Genomic DNA, 18791 nt, shown 5'->3' with positions numbered 1-18791 from the left:
GTAAAACGAGGCTCGACCCAAAATGTGGAGCTCAAGCTCCATAATGAGCTTTGCAAAATGAATTGGGCAGACAAGGAGTGTGAGATGTGGGCGAAATGGTTGAAGATGCAATTTCGAAATAAGATAAAATCTGGGAGATAATGCCTAGTCTGCTTAAGGTAATTGAGTAATGGGTATGAAAGATGATAATACATTAATATTGAAATAATCTGAAAGATTCAAAATATTTAGACTAGGGCAATTAAGAGGCGAATGAGCTAGAATGGAAACTTTTCTATCTAAGTAAATCACTCTTTAATCAATGTAGCTAAGCTCTATTATTCCACTTTAATTGCACTTACAAAGTACTTATTAAGCTTTCTTCTTCTTCTACTTGCAGGTACGTTACGCATATGACTTGAGTAATAATCGTCTATCAGGCGTAAGTCCAGCAAAGTTAAGTCCTAAGTCCTAAGTCGCCCCTCGCTCTGGGCAGCTGTCAAAGATGTTGGATTGGGAGCAAAGCATTGGACAAAGTTTTGTCGTTTTTGGCGCCAAAAGCCAATTGGCAAAGTTTTTAGGCCCCACTGCGAGCACATACATACATACGTATGTATGTACGTACTGCTCTTGCGTAATCCCAGTTGTGGCAAGTCGGGAGCAAAGGGTCAAGAACTGTTACCATAAATACGCAAATAATGCGCTGCTGAATGTCGCACTTTTCGTTTTTCGATTTTGTTGTTTCTTAATAAAAACTTTTGGTTACCCTGTGCGGCAGGTGAGAGCGACTCCCCTACCCCCTACCCCCTCTGCTGTCAAAGCGTCGACAATTTCAAGTGGCATTAACTCGGCACCGAAAGTTTTCCATTATCTGCAACGCGCCAGTCGCACAAATTTTGCAATTACCGAACCGAATTTTCCAGGCACTGGCGACCTGTCAAAGTTGCCAACTTTCCCGCTCGCGTTCATCTAAACCCTTAAATATGGCTAGACAGGCCGGGGTTACCAACTGGGTGTGGGCATGCGAAAACTTTTTGCTAGCGTCACAAAATTTGATGCCGCGTCGGGCGCCCTTCTTCTTGGCCTATACAGCAAATTGCGCTCGAACAAATTTCGAACAAACATTTTGTTAAATCTTTTTTTTTTCTGCTCCTTTTGAGAGCACAGCTGTGGGCGTGGCATTGTTGCAGGTGCAGCGGTAGTCAGTTTGCAATTTTCCGGATTTTTCTTGTTTATTTTTTTTTTCAATTTTTGTTGTTTTTTTTTTCAAATACGCAGACAAAATTTTTTCTATTCTTCAGATTTGGTTGACGGCTTAATTTGCTTTTCATGGGAACTGTTAGAGGAAAAGTCATATGAATGTAGAACTAGAATAATACCCTGTAATAAAATGCAAGACTTAATAATAAAGTTGACAAATTTTCAAATAAGAAGGAAGAGGGAAGATGAATTATTTAAGCAGTATTTACATACCATACTCTTTAAACTATTTATCATGTGATTATTCCAGCATATCTAGCTAACTATATTTACAGGGTGTTCTGAACAAATTGTTTGTTATTTTGGATAGGCTTTTGTATTTGTATTTGAGATTCTGTATGCGACGCAATCGGAGCTGCATGCTACCCCAAACAGTGTCTCCCATTTCTCGTTGTTTATTGGTATTTTCGTCTCTGCTGTTGTCGTACATTTGGTAGGCACTGTTTACGCTCAACTGAAGCGATATTTGGGTTTTAGTCGCCCTGCCCATCAATTTGAGCTGCGGTCATGGGAGAGTGCCAAAAATTCGGTTAGCATCGGTTCAATGCCAGCGTTGGGCAGTGTTGCTTTTTCTATTCGGCTTTCTTTGATGGCGTTTTTTTTTTTTTTTTTGTAGAGTGTGCATACATTTTTGCATAGCTATCTGGCCACCTCAATGGCCCATGTGAAGCGTGTTGACAAATGGCTTAAAGTTGATAGGTTGAATGGCATAGAGAAGTTGGCCTTAACCTCGGCGGAGCATATAGATGGAATTGGCTTAAATAAGCGTTAAATTGAGTTTGAAGAATTAAAGTTAGTTTGTTCCTAAGCGCAAATGATTTTACAATTTGTGGGCATGTGGAGAAAACTTTAATAACAATAAACCAAATGAAATTCATTAAATTGTAAAAGACAGAGAGAGAGAGAGAGAGAGAGAGAGAGAGAGAGAGAGAGATAATAAAGGTTTTAAGTAAATTTTTATTTATTTTATTATTAAGTAAATTTCTTTTGAATTTGCCTTTTCATCTATTGGCAAATAATTTAATTAATTTAAATTCTTTTTAATAAATTTTTTATTTAAAGAATTAAGTCCTTAGCAAATGTTCCATTTCTTTTAGAATCCAAGGAATTCATTGAGAACTTATTTGCATCTATAATATACCCACATATCAATTATGTACTTATGTCAACTTATGGACATTATCTCTGCCTCAAACACATTTATTTCACTTAACCAATTCCACATCACATCTGCTGATTAATAGACATTTTCCTTATACTAAATACCCGTCGCATACTGACTTTAGTAATTAATTATCAATGTCCTCTTGGCTGCCCATATCTTTGCTAGCTATGAATATATGGTGATTTATAGGCATTATCCTAATTCTAGACAGTTTTCTATAGCCCAGACACATTTCCCTTTGAGCTTCAATCACTCCGCGTAATGGGCTTTACACAAAAGCAGCTGTTAAATGTGCTGTTCTGTCTTCTTCTTCTTTTTTATAAATTTAATGAATTGAATGACGAATGCTGATTCATTGGGCAGCTGGCTCGGCGTTGACCTCGGCTGAACCGACATGGTCGGTCCAGAAGAGAGAACCCCATCGAAAAGCGAAATACCAAACGCACTCAAACCACTTCCTGGCTCAATAGCTTGACCCGACTGCGGTCCTTTATTTGAGAGATAGTTTTCAGCATTGACAGCGGCATTTTCCACCAATTGAATATCAGTTGAGGCAACAGCAGCAGCAGTAAAAGCAGACAAAGCATTTGAATGCGTATTAAAATGTTTTTCTGGTCTCGTCGCGTCTCGCATTTTCCACGCTGGAAATTAATGAGACTGACAGGCTTTTGACGCAATTTGATTCCCCGCTGCTTTGCCAATGCTTTTTATGAATATATATGAGTATATATGTATATCGTATATATATATATAAATATCAAAATCATTTATCAACGCGAACAAAAGAAACGCCGAACCAAAAGCCCCATCGAGTTGCGAATTCAATGAGCGTTTGTCGAGCCCCACCGGCGACCTCAGCGCTCACTTCTCTTATCGACAGATATGGAATACAGAAGAAAAAAAGGAAACAGAAATGGAGGAAAATAAATGAAAATAAATGCGGCAAATATTGTAAATGCATATAGCGCACAAGTTGCGGCATTATCTGAGTCTTTTTTTCAGCTCGCCAGTTGTCAGTTATCCAGCTTTTTTTCCAGCTCAATTTCTGAGTTGTTTATATAAAAAAATTTGTCCGCTGACGAGAATTCTCTTGCCCGCCGCTGAAGCGATTTCAATGGCCAGCAAATTAATATACGAGTGCCATAGATTTATCTGTACCGAGCCGCACTATATTATATATTGAGTAGCGAGGATTGTGGCTGCTGGCATTTTGAACTATTGATTTAAGCTACGGATCGCGTTCTGGACATGTAGGTAGATTAAGCTGTAAATTGCCATCGATGCCATTGACTTAAAATTGTGAAGCTTATAATTATATAGGGCATACAAAAAAGGGAATGAGGGAGAGACAGAGAGTGCAAGAGACAGAGAGTGAGAGTGAGATGGAGGGGCTTTATATGGATGGAAGCCGCCTATAGAGCTAAGGGGAAGCCAATAAACAAATGAGAGAAAAAAATTTGATTTTATTTTCATTCCTATACAATTCCTAAATCTGGAAATGTTCAATCCATTTATAAAAAAAAAATAAAAATACAAATAAAATAAAATAATATATATCAAATATATTTCCATCATATACTAAATATTTAGTAATTTACTATATATTAGCACACACTTGATATATTATATTAGAAAACAGCAAAGCCACTCTAAAAAAACTATCAAAAGGTAGAGCACTGTGCGAAGATACCATCTTTAGCCCCCTCTCTACTCATTCTGACTTGTGAAATAGTCTAACCGAGCGCTAATTGCGAGCTTAGCAGACGTAGGCTTTGGTAGGCCAGCTCTAGTTACTTAACAAAGTCTGCCTCTAAAGAGCATTTCAGACTGCCAAGCTGCTCAGTGTTCAGTGTTCGAAATTCGAATAGTGTTTACGCATGCAAAGCTAGGACTTCAACGTGCCGAGACCATAACTGAATAACCGATGCAGTTAGACCCGCATCAGAATTGCCTAACCCAGCTGAAATTTGCACTAAATTACATGGGCCAAGCCATGCGAAGAGCACAGCACGAAACGAGGATTTGGCCAGCGGGAGATGGAGATGGAGACAAAGAGGGAAAGGGAGATAGACAGATATAAAGAGAGAGAGAGAGAGAGAGATGTGCATAGCGAATGCGCTGTCATCGTTAGGCCAAGCGTTATTGTGGATCAGCGGCTGGATACTTGGAACTGGGAACTTGGTTTGAAATAAATACGAAATCATTTGTATATTTCAGACTTTTGTAGTTTGTGTAGTTTGAAAATGCTAAAACATTTATCGCTGTCGCCGCATGGCGCAAAGGTGGCAAGGGAATGGGCGAGATGGAATGGAATGGATTGCGGATGCGGACATGGCAAATGGCTTGGCAGTAGATGAGCCGCTGAGCCGATGAGCTGCACTACCCTATGGCTAGGGCAGCGACTATGGCAGACCAGACCCCAAACAAGTACCAAAGCGAACTCGGCAGTCATTTTTGTTTAGACTGCAAACTGTGAGATAAATTGTGGCTGTATCTGTATCTGCGTTGCATCTGCGGAGCTCGACTCTCGACTCTGGACTCGACTCGACGCGACTCGACGCTGTTGATTACAAAGCGCTCGCCACTGTAGCGAAACAAAAAATGGAAATGAAAATGCAGTTGGGCTCTCGCGATGCCAACACCAACTCCCCAATGTCCTCTCTGGCGTCTCTAAACGTCAGCGCTTAAAGTGTTAAAATAAAAGCAACGAAAGCAGAAAATAATACAGAAAATATAGGAAAAAAAATCTTCAGATCTGCAGACCGGCATTTGTTGCTCTGTGTGAAAAATTATGGCAGCCGACTGTGAAAAATTGTTGCAAATAGTTTTTAGAAAATGTTTTTTTATTGCTTCTCTATCTTTTCGTATGTTTTCCCTATCAAGAGTGCTGGCTTTTAGTTAATGGCCAGCCTCTGAGGCTGCAAAAGCCCAAAGGAGAAGCCACAACTCTTGCTCTGCACATCTCTATCTTTCTCTCCCTCTCTCTCTCTCCATCTCTTGTATTCATGCGCGCACTCGCGCTTTTCAATTGATTCAATGCTATCGATGTCAGCCAATGATGTGGCAAGTGTTGCGCATCTGTGGCATGTGGCATACGAAATGCAGCTGCAAGTTCAAGTGTCATTTCCCAGGCCAAATGAAAATCATCTGAAGACCTTGGAAATGAGAAATACAATTTGCCGCGTTTACGTGACTGTTAAACTAAAATTATTTTGATCGCCAAACAATTTCAAGATGAGCCAAGCACGCGGACAAGAGTTGAATTAAAATTGACTCTTAAATTGAATTAAAGTTCTTTATTTTCTCTCTCTTTGAATTTGAAAGCATCAGAGATTATTTTTGGGCAGATTTAAGTTGAGAGAACTTGCTTTTTAAGGGAATGTTTTTTTTTCTTATTATTAAAGAGCAACAGCGAACAGAAGATGGCATAACTTTGAATCAATAAAAAGAAGCAATTTGGAAAGTGGTCTCAATATGAATGCCTTGATATGAGCGGTATAAATACATAACTAATATTTAATATTGAATTATGGGACAAAGCTTAGCATATGTTTAGTCAGAATAGCCTAGAACGTGGAACAGTCGATTAACATATGAAAGCAAGCCGATTATTCAAAGATTAGATCAGCAATTCTTAAGCTAGCCTTGAAGACAGCAGCAAAGCCTAAATTTGAATAAATATTGAGGAACTGATATACATTATATATTCAAAACCATTTAAGGAAAACAATTTAATTATAGCTATAATTTTTGTTGTACGTTTATTCAACAAATTTAAAGAATTTATATTTGTATTTTGTTGTTTATTTTGTAGTAAGCGGCATAAAGCAGAGTTCAAGAGAAAAGTAAGATCTTATATTGAATGATGCAGAAGAAATAAATTAAATATCGTATACTAAAACAAGCTTTAAATTGTAATAGATTTTTTTTTATTTGATACAATAAATGTATAAAGCTATTCCAAACAGACTAAATAGTAAAATTTAATGCCGAGCCATTATGATGGAACTTGACCCAAACTAAATATTACACTAATATTTAACATAGAGAAATATTAATTTAAATTTGTTTTCCTTATTCATTTTCTTTTCTAATAAGAAAAGAATTGCTTTTATAGGAAGTTTCTACATTCACATGAAGTGAGATTAAAATATTATCAAATTGAAACTTTAGACACAAACAACTGTCTTCGAGCCGACATTCGAATCTCACAAATCTATCTTTACAATATCCAACTTCATCTGCACAGGCTTCTATGTAGAAGAAGTCTTTAAAGTATCTGCTTGCAACTATTCACAATGGACTTGCCACATGTCATTGCGCAAAAAGGCAAATACCCTGTCAGGCACTCGGCCACGGCAGCTTCCCATTCATTGGGCCGAAACACGATTGTTCGATCATCTTTCATTTCCTAACAATTTGCGTAGCTGTCATATCGATTATATGGCATTTCTTTGATGTAATTTGATGCGTTATTATTCAAATGATATATAATTTTGAGCATTATATCACTGTGGACTGACTGTGCACTGTGCACTCCGATTGGGCCAGAGCTATGAAGCGCATCACCTTTACCTGGCAGGGCCGAGACTTTGGCTGCCTCGTCAGCCACTGCTTAGCCACCTGCCCATAACTTGATTGTTGTTCTTGCAATTATTATTGGTAGCCTTTGCAGTTGAGAACCGGCTTCTAACTGTATGGCTTGCTGGCTTGCTGGCTTACTGGCAGCCAGGCAACAGGCAGCAGCATCGATACATCTTTGTGTGCAGCACACTTTGTGCCGTTAGTCCTCAGATATCGCGTATGCCGGCATATCTGCATCTGTTGCAGCAACAGCAACAGCAAAAGCAACTGCCTCCATCTGCATCTCCTTCGCAGCAACAGGCTTTGAGCTCCATGCAAATTGTTGTAATATTTTTCCTCGACGAGCTATGTATCGAGAGGGGAGGACTTCACTTAAAAGTGGACCGTTTGCTTGTTAGGCGATACTATGGCGACACTACGAAATTACCGTTGCAGCCAAGCACTCTTTGACAGAGTCTAATGAGTGGCGCGTGACGTATGCCTAATGACGGAAATTATTTGAATCTGAAGCTCAAGCTAAAACTGCTTGATCTGCCAGAAGGCAAGAAGGCAAACAGAGGAAAAAAATAGAGAAGAGCAGTTAAAACCTGCTTGGGCCTGAAAGCCGGATCGGAAGCTAAGCAGCTGTGGGAGGTATTGAGCAATGAAATTATGAGTGGATTAGAAAGGATTTTTAAATTGATTGTGACTGAGAGGCAGTGAAGCATAAAGAGAATAATAATTGAATAGTAATAAAGAGTAAATGTAAAGAAAAGTAAAGGTATATATATACGAGTATATATAGGATTTAGTTAGATAAGTTGATAAAGAAATGAAAAAGATTTTATCCGAATTTTATTATTGTAAAGAATCTATTCATTTCTTATATAATTACTATAAAAATTAATTGTATTAATAAATAATTTATTTATTTATTTATTCATTCCTTATATAATTACTATACAAATTAATTGTATTAATAAATTTTTTAATTTTTTATTTGTTATTGTAACAATGTATATAACAATGAATAATAATAATTAATAATAAATTATATTTATTATATTATTGATATAATTTAAATTATAATAAATTCATGTATACATTTATAAATTTTAAAATTTTTTTGTATTGCTTATAAATTTATATACATAACAAATAAATATATATATATTATTATTACATTAATTATAAATATTGATATTATAAATTCTTGAAAATATCAATTGAAATATTTTCACAAAGCGCCTTCAGCCAAATCCCATGCCTAATCCAACTCCAGTTGCCCTTAGTTAATTCCATTCAAAATCCCACTATAATACTTAGCTCTATAAGCTCGGAAAAACGTTTACTAAGCCGTCTAATGGGCCACAGCTTTAATTTCCATTGTTACTGAAAATTCTTTGGCAAGTCTTTAAGAGCTACATTTTCTAGCCGCGGCTTAAGTATAATCATTTTCATGCTCCGGCAAACACAAGTGCAACACATTGACACGCCCACTCGGCTGCTGCTCGGCTGCTCTGGCTTCATCGGCAGCTTCAGCGTCAGCGTCAGCTTTGGCATATAAATTTCAAGACCCACCGCAAATTTGTGGCCACCGAACACGTTGCTGTCTATTAAATTCCATAAATTTATTAAATTATGCGCTTCAGACGATGCGACGCGGCGCGGCGCGGCGCGACGGGCAAGTGAAGCCAAAGCGAAGACAAAACACAAGCCAAATGAAAATTGTTGCAAAAGTTGACGTTTAATGTCTAAAGCAGAGTACACAGAGCATTTGTATAGCATCAAGAATATAGGAAAATGTGCTACAGTAAAAACAAAAAGAGAGAAACATAAACAAACGAGTTTACTCGACTAGCAGTTACTGTGGAATAAGCAATAAACGGTTGAGGTGAAGAATGTTTAACTAGATGAGATAGTGTGCTTAGATGTGTAGATAGGTGGAGCTCATTCTTTTATGTGTCGTATATATACCTCTTCTTTGAGTCTTGAAAAAAGCTTCATATTTAGTTCTAATCAGAATCTGAATGGAATTTGTAGATGTAAGATTTTTCTACTCGGCATATTCTACTAAGCAAAAGTTTTACATTTATACAATATGTTCTAGACCAGATTGGTTATTCCCTCTTCTGACATACTCTACTGCAGGGCATATTAAAAATAAAGCTAAAGAGAAAATTCAAAGAAATTGCCACCAACTGCGAATGCGTTGACGAGCCGCGCTACATGTGGCCAAAAACAGTTTAGAAGCAGCATGATGACAAGACTGCAGTGCGGGTGTATATATGTACATATATATATTTATATATAAATATATGTGTAGCTCTATGAATGAGTTTCAACCTCTACTCAGCCGCCTGCCCCTGCTCACAGTTAAAAGTTTTCTGCTTTTGTGCTTGCTGCTCATTAGTTGTTGTCATTCTGTGGAAAATGCCGCTTGACAGGCCAACTAAAAATTAATATGTCAAATTATGTAGAAGATGCTGCCAAGCGAAGCGTGTCCAGAGCTCGACCCCAGCACAGCTAACACGACCTAAAACTTGACACCCGCCTCCTGCCCGCCTTCGGGCAATGCAATTAGAAAAGTAGACAGAGACCTGCCAAAATGTCAAATCGAAAATTGCTGCGCTTGCAGCCTGCCAACGTCGCCAGCGTTGCCATCGTAATAGAAGTCGCTGCCAGCGTCAATGTCAGCGCTGCAGCAGCAGAAGCAGCACAAAAAAAAAGTGCCAGGAGCCCAGCTTCAGGTTTTGCAGTTGGCTTCTCTGCCTCTGCACCTGCTGAGCAGCACCTGGAAGAGGCTGGATATTTGAACATTCAAGCAGAAATCAATTCAAAGTCTGGCAGCAACTTGTGCAACATTGCGTCTGCAACATGTTGCTTGTGTGCATGTTGCCAGCCGTTTATAGTTTACAGTTAGTTGTACCCTGCTCGTCTGGCAGTTGTACCCTATGATCATTCACTGTGTGTATGGTATGTGAAATATGAATTATATCTGAGATGAAAAAGGAAATTGATTTGTGAGGACAGAAATGTATAATCATATAGCTGATAAATATAGCTAATAATAAAATATATAGAAAATGCAAATAAATAATTTTTTTAAATTATTGTTGAAAATATTTCAAATATTTTCATTATAAATATGAACATATTTTATTTTAATTTAATATTTATTACTATTTTTTTATTTTATTTTCCTATTATATTTGTATTTTTGCTTATTATTTATTTAATTTAATTATTATTTAAATAAAATACATTTTTTGATAAATTTAATAATTTCCAAAAATATATTTTAAATAAAATGAAAATAAAATTTGATTAACTAAAAATATTTTAAGCAGCTCAAGCTGAAGAAAAAATTCTCTAAATTTACTTTTGCTTCATGCCATAAATAATATTTTACTAGGAAATAATTAGGATGGTTAGACACAGTAAAATCATCAAATCGAATATTAATAATACAGAAAAAATATTCACTTCTAAGGAGTATATTAAAATTTATTTGCTTCTGTTAAATAAATACACAATAATCATGACAAAAATTAAAATTTTTTTATTTTGTTGAATTATTTATTTTACTTAGATATTTACAAAATTTATGTTTATTTAGCTGAATTATTTACTTTACTTGATATTTATTTACTTAACTCCTCTCTAGTTGCAAGAGTATTTAAATGTTTTCTACGTTGTCTTAACTATTTCTTTCTTTTCCTTTTTTTTTTTTTTTTGTTGGTTAGACGCAACAAATTGTTTAATTTGTTTTGGGTTAATGTTCAAGTAGAAGCCTGTTTCTGGATGATTGGCTTGTGTAGTATTATGTGGGTTATCATGTTGCCGTTGCTGTTGTTATTGTTGTTGCTGCTGCTGCTTCTGCTGTGGTGGTGGTGGTGGCTGTTGCTATGCGTCAGCTGCGTGACTGTGACCGCTAGCAACTGGATTGTGCCCATGTGGTATGAGTGTCAACGTCACGTTGTCCATCTCTCTCGCTCCGTCTCCTGCTGTCTATGTATGCGGCATGCAACACAACAGTGCTTCCCTCCCCCCTCTCGACCGCTGCGAACGTGCGTCGCATTTTAAGCGATCCGATAAATATTTGCCGGAGTCTTTAGGGCAAGCGACGTACATGGCATTTGTATATAACGTATATATTATTATATATATCTATATAAGTAGTGTCTATGGAATGTGCGTATAGCTCTTTAAGTCGCTTTTAAGTTGGTTTTAAGTTGTCTGCATTTAGCTGGCATTAACTGAGATTTCTGCTCTTGGGGCGTTTGGGGACTACGAGTCGTACAAAGTTAGCATAGGAATCTGCTGGGGAGGCTTAAGGCTAGCTGCAGCCAAGTATAATAAATAATTTATTATGAAGCACTTCAAGTGCACATTAAAGCTTATCTTCACGCTATGCTTCAGCTGTGAATATGAAATTAATTAATATTTATATATGTAAAGTAAGCTCATACATGTGTAACCCTTTTTTTTTTTCGTTTGTAGGCTTATATCATTAGGCAAGAAGGGTCATTCTAATTCATATTCAAAACCCTTTTTCGCTGTTAAATTCAATGGCTAATTACTTTGTCAGAAAAACAAATGAGCAGAAGAGGAAATAAAATTCAGCTGGTGCTGATATCTGAATAAATTCTGTGCGCCCTTTTATAACACCTTGCGTGAATTTCCTCTCTCTCTCTCTCTCTTACGATCCGACAACATTCACACAGCCTAAAGGCACCGCGCATGGCCCCACTCTAAAGGTTGCCCATCAACCTTAATTTGCGTGCTGTGTCACCTTTGGCAACATAAATTTTAAAACGTCGCTCATTATAAATTTCCATTAAAATTACACGATATGTGGCAGACAGAAAGAGAGAGATAGAGAGAGAGAGGGAGGGAGAGACAAAGATGGCCAAGAGGATCCGCTATAAGTTCCATCACTCCCGAAGCTCTGTAATTTACATGAGCCCAAAAACGGACTCGCTTACCCTACAGCAGCAGCTCGAACCGCTTTTATATATCTGCCCAAGCTCTGCGCTCTTTCATATGCAATTCGTTGTTGTTGTTGCTGTTGTTGTTTTCACTTCTTTTTTTCGCTCCTCATCGCTTTGGGCATAATTTGTACGTTGCCTCAACAATTTGGCCATGAAAGGGTTAAGCAACAACAAATTGGATGGGGCTGCCAACTTTAGATGGAGACACAGAGGGAGAGAGGAAGGGCGGGAGAGCGGACAGTTCGAGGAGACAAAAAGAAAATCAGTTGGCTAAAAACAAGAAAAAAGGGGTGTTGCCCCGCCTACTGCCTGGTTTTTATGCCGCTAACATATGGACGGGTCGACATTTTATAGCCGGCGGTGCCCTGGCGTGGATTCGGGATCAGCCTCGTTGAGGGACCGCAAAAAGCAAATGTTTTTTGATATGCCATCGAAATGCTGAGCCCAAAGGTGGCGGCAGCGGCAGAGGCAGAGGCAGCAACTGAAGCAGCGGCAGCAGCAGCGGCACGAGTTTCAGTTCGGAGTGTCCTTAATAAAGTGTCGACATGTGTAATTTGTGCGGCCCTCGAACTTTGTCTTTGAGCGCATTTTTGTTGTTGTTGTTTTTGTCTTTTTGGGGCCCTGTGGTTTTTCGCATTTCGTTTTTCATTTTTCGGGTCTTTGGCTGCCGACCCATCCGATAATATTAATAAATTATGAGCGAAATTTTTGATTTCGTTTGCCGTTTTGGTCAACCACGCTTAACACTTTGTCGCCTTTGCCCGACAGGTCTCTCTCCCTCTCCCACTCACTCACGCCCGCCCTCTTGCTTTTCACATCCTGCATAAAATTGCTTATTAAGACTTGTTGGACGCCTCGTCGTCGTCGTCGTCGCCGTCTTGACTTCACTTTGTCTTCGTTCCGGTCTCATTATTGAATATCAATTTTTGCGTCTCTTATTTTGAAATTTTATTCAATGCTCGAATGCATGTTTTGTTGTCAGCAGGCAGGCTGTTTCCTGTTGTCCTTGCCAGTTGTTTCAAGTGCGACGCAGTGGCGTCTTTCCCAAAGGACATGCCAGACATCACAGACACAGACACACACACACACACATGCACAGAGAGCGAGCAAGCAGACATAGACGACAGGCCCATCCTGTGCTGCACACATCCTGCGCCCCGAAAATCAACCCTTAGGACAATCGAATTGCACATTGGAAACATCCGTTCGATGCTTTAGATCTTTTGCCTTGCAGCTTCTACAGTTCTCCACCGTCTGTTCGCCTGTCTATTTTGACTTTAACAATGTCAGCAACACCCCCAAAAATACACACACAAATACACAGAGACAGAGAGAGATTCACTGCTATCATTAACGCTGTCGAGGGTTGTCTATGACTTTGGCTTTTGGCCCGGGTGGTTGATGATGAATCTGTGGCCAAATACCTTCAGCTAGAGTGTCTACGGATAAAGTTTTTGGCCCACACTGGTCTACATGTACCTACATATATACACATATACATACACATATAAAGTTTTATAGAAACTTCTTCACATTTTATTTAGTGTTTTTGTAGCCTTTCGTAGAATGAAAATTTTATGACCACGGCGTCTGAAAAAAAGGGCGAATATTTTATCTTAATTGCTTTGAAAAACGTGCGTATGTCTATTAAAGCTGTCTGAGTCTGAGCCATTAACACTTTTTATTTGCTCAATTGTCAAACGTTTCTATAAGACCTGAGAGCTATATAAAGAAAGAGAGGTTATGAAACTCTCAAATACGAAATTATAGCTATAGATTAGGTGAAGTTTCTTAGTCTTAAAACATTAAAAGAAATTATTTGCGAAGCTTATAATATATATTTGCCATAAATAAATTGCAACAAAATTCAAATAAACTAAATCCATCTTTCATGTAAATTAGTTCAGATTATATATGAGTATCATTTATTATTCATATCAACAATTGCACCAAAAATATTATTATTATTTTCATTTGTAGCTACTAATATTTTATTTTATATGTGTGTATATAAGAATTTAAAAAAAATATTCTTTAGCTTATATTTCATATTTTATAGTTTATATCTTATATTTCGTATTTAAGCAAAATTCAAATAAACTGAATCCATATATTAATTAAATTAGCTTGGACTTTATACGAGTTTTGTTTACTATTCACATCATCAACAAATATTATTTTTCTATTTTTATATATATAAATATATAAATTTTTTATTATTTTTTTTTTAATTTTGTATATATTGGAAATATATATTTTTTTAATTTAATATATAAAAACATTAGGATATATTTAATATAAATTTAATTAACATTTGTTACTTCTTATTTTTTATATGTAAATATATAAATAAGTATATATATTTTAATTGCCTATGGTTTTATTTTATATTTAATATTTAATAAACTTTTAGTTATACTAAATATACATTTAATTAAAATATTTTATTTAGCCGCTATAATTTAATGTTTTATAATATTAATGCCTTTTAACTTTAAACTTAATTTTTTTCATTTAAATATAGCGACTAACTTTTGTACTAGATCATTTGAAATTGTTGTCAAAATGTCTTGAATAACTTTTGTGCTTTATCATTTTTACGACTTGTCCAATGTCTTTTGTTTCACTGTGCCCTCGCAATTTCCTTTGTGCTTCGTGCCCTATGTCTGACTCTTGACTTTAGTCATAATAATTTGCAGGTTGCCCATCATCAACACGCCCCCCAATACTCCAACTAGCAGCCGTCGTTGCTAACCTGAGCTTTTTCTGCCTCGGCCTCTGTCGCTGCCGCTGCCTCCGTCTCGTCTCTCTATAAAATATATTTATAATAAATTAAAAACTCCTTAAATGCTGTTCATACTTGCAGCCTGCTGCCATTTTTTATTACATTTGTAGCCGGCAGTCAAAACAAAAGAGAGCGAGAGAGAGGGGGGAGGGAGAGAGAGAGAGCGCGATAAAAAAGAACAAGATGGTAAATGTTGTTCGCTGCACAGCTAGGGCGTGGCCGGGGGCGCAAGGGCAGGGGCGTGTCAGCTGGCAACGGACTTCAGTTTAGTCGCGTTTTAGTTGTTGCTCTTGGTGTTCGTCCACGCGGCCGGCATGAAAACTTATGTCGGCGGCCTTTGGGCGCAATTATTTATACATGCCTCATAAAAATCGAAAACAATGGGCCGGACTAGGAGTCGACAGAGCAGACGAGGCCGTTGGCCAGGGCGGGGTGAGCCACAGCCAGAGCCGAGATGCGGGCAGAAACTTGGATTCAGACTGACTTGAAGCAGGCCTGCCTAACAATGCAATGTGCCAGTCCCAGGGCTTTTGTTGTGGTCAGTGTGCTAGTTGTTGTTGCTGTTGTTGAAACTCCTTTGGGCCACGCTGTCTTTTGGGCTTTTGTTCTAACTGTTGGAGCACGAAGCTCGAGTGCTTTAATTGGCCATAGAAGAGGCGTCTGTTTGACTTGGTGAGTTCATTTAAAGTGCGCCACAAACAAACTCAAATTTTACCAGCCCTGAATACTCACTCTGTGTGTGTGTGTGTGTGTGTGTGTGTGTGTGTCCAGCCCTGGCCATGCAATTCATCAGCTCTGTCAGCTCTGCGGGCAATGAATGCAATTTAATGATATTACGCCAGAGATTATTTTGTCTCTGGCCAGGGCAGCGAGGGGAGCTTCAACCTTGAACTACGAGCAGACACAGTGAACACACTGTAAAACAACCCCGCCAATTGCATTGTGCTTGGCACTGGCCGCGGCGCAAGAGATTTGAATTTTAGATAGACCCACACACACACACACACACATGCACACGCACACGTACGCACTCGGAGAGAGAGAAAGGCAAACAAACATTGCAAAAATTGTTCTTGACTGGCAACAGCGAATACGAAATGTATCTGCATCTGATGCAAATCTCTCGACACATCTGCAAATGTTTGCCTCACGCATTTCTCTTGCTCTCTCTCTCCCTCTCTCTCTCCCTTTCTTTCTCTCTGGAAGTTGGCAACTCAACTCGAGTCGAGCTCATTTCACATGCAGCCAAAGCCCCCACAGAGGACGGCTGCTTACTCTGGCTGTCTGTCTGTTTGTCTGTCTTTGTGGCTGTCTGAAGCCAGCAAGGAAAACAAAAACTAAGCAGTTTGTGGGTAGGAGGAGCTGCAGCCACAGCAGCAAACCTCTGTCAAAGAGCAACCCCGAAAAATTTTATGTGTTTGGCCAGGGCATTATTTGAAGTTCCCATTAAAAATTTAAAAGGCGCTTCCCGCTGATCCTGGCCCCGGATTGGATGTTGTTGGTCCTCAGCTCTCTTCACTTGGGGCAATCATCGTTAGGTTAGCGGCGCAAATTGCGTTTTTCTCTTTTCTTGCCTTTCGACGCAAAACGGAGGAGGGTTAGAGTCGCTGGGAGAACCTGTCGGCGTTCCGACGTTGCGACGTCGCGTTAAACGCGTTTTATCTGGCGCGAGCTCAGGCCCCAAAGCCAGAGAAGAGATGAAAATAAACAACAGCATCAGCAAGCGGCAACAAATTTTATATAATGATGTTAATGATAAGCAACCAGGGAAGATTCGGATATACTTACGCATATTTGTGGCGCATGCAGCCCGAAGAGGAAGACAACTTTTCAGTCTGACTTAAGAGAGAAAAAACATTGGCAACAGCGGAAGCGCCTTCAAATTGACAGCCAAAGTAGCTGGCATCAAAATTATACACTCAGACGAAATGAAGATTGGAAATTAACTGAAATGGAGTGAATATAATAAAAGAGAAAAAACTCTGATTTGAAACGGAACAAGATTTTTATAGAGATTAAAACTAGTCTGAGAAAGTTTGGAAGCTTTCGAAATGAAAATGTTTGCCAATCTGTTGAGTCTTCATGATATCTATAATATGCATATCTGAAGTTGAATAGAAAATTTAATGAAATGTTTTATTCAATAGAAAATATAGACAGTAAAATATGAAATAATGCATTATTAATAACATTTTTAAGCATATAGGCATCCAATAAGATTACATATTGATAAAGCAAACAATTAATAAAATATTTGAATACCTGTTTATTATACTTAATTTAAAGTAATAATTTCTTGAACTAAATTTTAAGCTCTGATAAATATTCATAAATATTAATAGTGCCCATTTATAATTGTTGAAGCTGCCTTTTTTTTTTTCTTAAATTGAATTTTAATAAATTAAAATTTAATTGTTATATTTTCAATAAAAATTCACATTAATATGTAACAAATAATTAAAAGATTTCTTGGGAAGCGATAGATACACAGATACTCTATAATTAAATTACTTACACGATAAAGAAATTAGGAATATCAAAGCGAATGACAAGCATACAGAATAAGAGAGAGGTGGTGGGAAATGTGATAGATCAAAATAGAGAAAAGGAATGATGGGACAGGTTGACAATAATGAGATGATATAAAAATCAGTTTCCTATTGTAACTAACATCTCTCATATTATCAACTCATTCCATTTGCTCGCATCTTTAGAGCACCGAAATGAAGAGGGAAAGAATGAGGAAAAAAAACAGAGAGAAACTAAGAAGAAGAAGGAGCATACGTAGTAATGGGATACGTAGTAAAGGAGAGAGAGAGAGAGAGAGAGAGAGAGAGAGAGCTTTTTTAAAATGAAGAGAGAATGACTTATAAAGAGATGAACAAATTGAAAATGTGAAAGATAAAGACAATATAATAGAATGAATAAAGAAACAGAAGAAGTGATCTCTCGAGTTCTACAAATATAAGGAAACATACACAAACTACAGTTTATATTCTGAGTATCTAAAGAGTTTATCATCTGTGACAATTTTGCGATACCCTCTCTTGAAAAACAATTAAAATTTTATTAAAAATCACAATTTACTTTTTACGACCTGCTGGGAGGCAGCTTAAAATTATTAATTAATGATGAAGTGTTGCGCCGTGGCATACAAACAAGCTACTTTATATATCTCACTCTCTCTCGCCCAACCTCTGTCACGCCCACTCTCTCTCTCTCTCTCTTTCTGTCACTCAGTTCTATTCGTTCACAGATTGCTATTGTTGCCATAAGAGCAGTCGTTAAATGCAAAGTCTAATTAATTACGCAACGCAGAAAATTAATTTCCGTTGTGCCGCTTCACTTAGCCAATGCGCATTACTCATTCTGATATTTTCTCTCCTTTGCAGGATCTACATGATTGCGGAGCACCGTGCCATGCGATGTTCTTTCCGGAACGCGAGCGAACCGTCCTGCGCTACTGGGTTGGCTCCTGGGCCGCAATCTGCGTGGCCAGTTGTCTCTTTACGGTAAGTGAAGTGAGCGACAGACATTTCGCTTTTATATACAACTTAATATTAATGCGCGCTCGTCTCTGCCACAATGTCAGGCACTCAATTTTCAATTTGATGGCGATAAATCATCAGAGACAGAACTGCAGTGCTCCCACCTCCCCTACCCAACTACCTCCCACAAGCTAAGCTTATCCTTGCTGAGGCTGCTTCTACTGCTTCTGCTTTTGCTTCTGCTGTTTGCGCAGGTTTTTCAACCGAGTGCTGCCATATTTTCTTTTGGCTTAAGAACATGCCTTGAGGGGCCCAAACGAAACTTTGCATATGTATGTGTGTCTGTGTGTGTATATCCGTAAGCAACCCCAGCTCTGGCTGCTCGTGCTCCTGCAGCAGCTTCCATTATGCTGCTGCGGAGGCGACGCGACGCTGGCACTTTGGCAAATCCCACGCATTGACATATTACCTGTCAGAGCATATTTTTCAATAAGCTTGGCAAAACATATGGTTAAACAGAGCTGGAAGGGGGCGCGTAGCGTTGGGCTCCTCTGCCG

At 38.1% G+C, this 18791-nt stretch overlaps 1 protein-coding gene and 1 long non-coding RNA gene across 2 annotated transcripts in view; one reads left to right on the top strand and one right to left on the bottom strand.

Moving 5' to 3' along the window:
* fz (frizzled class receptor) overlaps positions 1-18791 on the top strand; it is a 123287-nt gene that overhangs the window by 25589 nt on the left and 78907 nt on the right. Inside the window, exon 2 of the mRNA XM_018008676.2 lies at positions 18139-18258. Coding sequence (XP_017864165.1) covers positions 18139-18258 — 120 coding nt within the window. The remainder of the gene's footprint in view (positions 1-18138; positions 18259-18791) is intronic.
* LOC149269365 (uncharacterized) lies at positions 14423-16951 on the bottom strand. The gene is made up of 2 exons (XR_016270101.1): positions 14822-16951; positions 14423-14770 (listed from the first exon to the last, which is right to left on the bottom strand). It is a non-coding gene; the product is annotated as an uncharacterized LOC149269365 (long non-coding RNA).

Source organism: Drosophila arizonae, chromosome 4, assembly GCF_054131065.1.
Source record: "Drosophila arizonae isolate 15081-1271.41 chromosome 4, UAZ_ARI_1.0, whole genome shotgun sequence".
Taxonomy (NCBI): domain Eukaryota; kingdom Metazoa; phylum Arthropoda; class Insecta; order Diptera; family Drosophilidae; genus Drosophila; species Drosophila arizonae.
Note: the sequence above shows the minus strand (reverse complement) of the source record. Positions and strands in the feature narration are given on the sequence as shown.